Consider the following 3,883-nt stretch of genomic DNA (forward strand, 5'->3'; position numbering starts at 1 on the left):
TGTGCCATGGAAGCTGTTAGCATCAATTTGTGTCCCAGTACCCCATCCCCTCCAGCTAATGCTTCTCATGCCACCCTCTCACCCTCTTGCTGTGCCTGGCCTGTGCTCTGCCATGAGCAGACCATGGTGCAGAAATTGAGGGGTTTTTTTTTCAATGCTCATTTCTTGTTGTAGGTGTGAACAGGTTTTACAGGAACATTGAAGAAATGATTGGTTACAAGCCTTGCATGTGGTGGAAGATCTGCTGGGCTTTCTTCACACCCCTTGTCTGCCTGGTGAGACCTGGGGAGCCCAATGTGCAGGAGTGGGTCTAGAAAGGTCTCCAGATGGGCTGTAGGGAAACACTGTTCTCACCCCAGCAAGGGGGTCCCAGGCAGACTGGAGATGGGTAAAGTGAAACAGGAGCCTCTCTCACTCTGCCTGCTGGAAATCACCCATAAAAAAGTTCTAGATGATTGCTTTTAATCTAAATGAGGCCACCGGCTCTTCTTTTTCTTCTTCTTTTTTTTCCCCCTGAGATAGCAGAAGATAAGCAAAATAATTTAATGTTTCAAAAAGCTATTCTTGGTTCTGGCTTTCAGCTACTCCAGCTTCAGCCTCTGACAGGCTCCTGAGAACACAGCTATCACAAAATGCAGGATAAGTGACTGCAGAGCAGTTTGGCCTTTGCAGGTTCCTGCCCTTCCAGCACAAGCAGTGCAGGGAGTGGTGTGCCAAGGCCAGGGACAGGAGGATGGAGACTCCTGGGACCAGCTGGGAGGATGCTGTTTGCTTGCCCAGGAGCTGCTCTGGGGGCACTGCTTGTCTGAGTAGTTCAGTGAAGAAGGAAGTGAGGGGTATTGCAACTCCAGCTTTTTACATAGGATAAGAAGAAATGATACAGAATTACCATCTGGAGGGCTGAAAGAATCCAGACTAATGTAAAGAGCTGTTGGGTTCCTGTAAGGCTGTTGGGAGCTAAGAGGGTAATGAAGGAAGGAATGGCTGGACCCTGATTTTGCACTTTCCCCTGCAATGGCTGGTGTTCTTTCCCAGGGTGTGTTCTTCTTCAGTGTGGTGGAAATGACCCCTCTGACGCTGGGAAAATACGTCTATCCTGCCTGGGGACAAGGCATCGGCTGGCTCATGGCCCTGTCCTCCATGGTTCTGATTCCAGGGTACATGCTCTACTCTTTCCTCACCTCAGCAGGGACCCTCCGGCAGGTAGGAACAGCTTCCCCACCCTGCTCTGTGCTCGGGGCAAGCTCCTCCCAGAGCTAAACCCAGCCAAGCAGCCCCTGCTCTGTCAGAGCTCACAGAGCTGTCAGAGTGCTGCAGGCGGCTGCTGCAGGGGCTCTGTGCAGCCCAGGAGGCTCAGAGCAGTCCCAGTGCCCTGAACAGCCTCCAGTGCCACGGCACAGCTGGGCAGGACACATCTAACCTGGAGCTCTGCTGGGCTGTGCCTGCACCTGCAGCAGTCAGCTGCGCCTTCAGCTGCTCTGCCCTCGTGTCTGCTGCTCCTCATTGACATTTGAGCATCACCACAGAAATGGAGCCCTCCTCCCCTCACTACCCCTTTGGTGTGGGCTACTGGAGCCATGGAAGAGTTTGGAAAGAAATCCTTGAAATCTCCCAGCCCAGAGAAATCCCAGCTCCTGACAATTCCTGGCTCTGAGCATGTTTGTTGGCACTCCTCAGCAGGGAGATCAGCATCCTCCAGGCCTGAATCATGAAATGTCTCAGGCTGGGCCCTGCTAGCAGCAGAAACAAGCACAGGGGTGGTTTGTCACTGCCTTTCAGAGAACATTCCTGAGGGGTTAGGAGGCAAGAAAGACCCACAATACCCATCACACTGGTCTTGTTTAAAACATTTTCTTTAGTAATTTGAGCAGGATTTTATGTGGCAGTGACTCATGAGTCTCTATGTCATGCCCAGTACTTACTGTTAAGATTTTATTTAGAGTGTTGACATTCAGTCGTGAGAGCACTGTGCCCCACATCCCTGGCTCGCTGCTGACAGCTGTAAGAAGTCACCCCAGGAGTGCTGATTTATGGCTTTCCCAGCCCAGCTGGAGCAGCAACCAAATGCCATCTAAATCAAATGAGTTTGTTTTAGGGATGCTGTATTTTTAGCAAAGTCTGACTCAAAAAAGTTGTGGCTGGAATAACTGGGCTGAGGTCAGCTTCAGGTTCTCTACCTGAGGTGAAGTTGCAGGTGGACTTGAGTTTTCTTCCTCCCAGCCTTCCATTTGGATGGGCTCTGATGTGGGAATTGGGTGTGTTTGGGGACTTGGATCTGCTTTCAGTTCCTGGTTTTCCATCTGAAGCTGGCTTTAGGGATTTGTCCTTCCTGCAGGACTCAGGCCAGGGTGTTATGTCAAGCCACTTCATTGATTTTGGGTTGAAGACCAGTGCAATTCCAACAGTACGCCCTTTCTCAGACATTTACAGGGTTCCTTATTCACTCTTAATGTGAGCTGGAAAAGGGGGGAAGGGAAGCCTGAAAGTCCAGGCATGGGTTCAAGCCTTTGCCCGGTGTCAGTCGTGTTTCTCTGGGGATGGAGAATGCACATTGCAGCATCTGGGGGAGCCCAGGCTGGGCTGTGCCCCCTCAGGAGCAGCTGGACTCCTCCTGACCAAAGGCTTGTGCCATGTACATCCATCACCCTTCCCAAGTGCTGTGTAGTCCTGTGCTGCCCCAGGGGCTTGGAGGGAAGCTCCTGAGTTTCCAGCCATCCCCTCAGCATCCTGTGCAAACCACCAGCAGCAGTTAGCAGCCCGAGTGGCTGATGTGCCACTCCCTGTCTGACTCTTCCTCTGACATTGCCCACAAACATCAGGAGAGCCAGACCCCCTCTCAATCCTTCACAGACCTCGGAGTGAGCAGCAGATGGCAGCAGGAAGAAAGTAGGCTAATCTGAGTGAGTATGTGTTGGTATCGGAGAGACAGAGAGAATTTTTGGCCTCTTGCATGCACAGATCCTGGATTAATTTGTAATAGAGCTGGAGCTGGAGGGAAATTAGATGCCAATCCTGAATAAAGTGGTTTTGACAGACAGGAAAGATTACAAGTAATTTTGATCCTACTGAGCATGAATGTGAGAGGGGAAAAAAATACCATGAATGGCAGAAGCAGTTCAGTGAACATTTCAGGGAATTCACCCAGCAGCAGCCACTTCAATGGTACTGGGGGGTAGGAGTTTGTTTCTCTTTACTGGAAAGAGGTCCTACCTGTCTCAGTGATGTCTGTTCAGGTCAGGCTTAATCCTCCTCTGCATTGTCTTCTGCAGTGCACAGCATCAGTCCCTCACTGACTGGCAAAAGTGATTCATTCTTCCTCATCACTCCTGACACTCAATCCACACGCCTCCAGTAATGATTTTCCCCTCCATATTTTCCTGGGCTCTTGCTTCACTTTACTTGACTCTGCAATTTTTGTTTGATCAGCTCAGGGTGGCAGGAATCGCTGCTGCACACAGGTTTGTGCAGGTGGATGTTCTGATCTGCATCAAAGGCACAGGCTCTGAGCTTGTTAACCCGCTGTAGTTACTTAGTAGTGCTTTGTAATCAATTCTAATTGGAAAATAGGTCTGCTCTGAGGCCTGTGGCATTGCAGCTCTCTCTTCTTGCTCCTTGCAGCTGGTCTTGCCTGGTAACAGTTTGCCTCTGTTACCAGATGCTCCCCATATTTCAGATAAAAGGAGGAGCTGCCGTGTGCTCTGTGCAGCATCAAAGCAAAGGTGGCTGGCAGAGGCTTTTGGGGTGCTGCCAAATGCTGCTGGACGAGCCACTCCATGCACCATTCCCTTGTCCTGTGACCAGGGTCACCTCCGAGCCTTGGGTCCCAGCCCTCGGCTGCTGCCATCCATGTTCTGCCTGTTCCCCTGCTGCTGTCCCCAGCCCC

General features: G+C 51.1%; 1 protein-coding gene across 1 annotated transcript in view; it reads left to right on the forward strand.

Moving 5' to 3' along the window:
- The window catches only part of LOC107204952 (sodium- and chloride-dependent GABA transporter 1-like), a 24,691-nt gene that overhangs the window by 18,023 nt on the left and 2,785 nt on the right, over positions 1 to 3,883 (forward strand). Inside the window, exons 12-13 of the mRNA XM_015628929.3 lie at positions 175 to 275; positions 1,036 to 1,203. Of these exons, the coding sequence (XP_015484415.1) occupies positions 175 to 275; positions 1,036 to 1,203 (269 nt within the window). The remainder of the gene's footprint in view (positions 1 to 174; positions 276 to 1,035; positions 1,204 to 3,883) is intronic.

Source organism: Parus major, chromosome 1A, assembly GCF_001522545.3.
Source record: "Parus major isolate Abel chromosome 1A, Parus_major1.1, whole genome shotgun sequence".
Classification (NCBI taxonomy): domain Eukaryota; kingdom Metazoa; phylum Chordata; class Aves; order Passeriformes; family Paridae; genus Parus; species Parus major.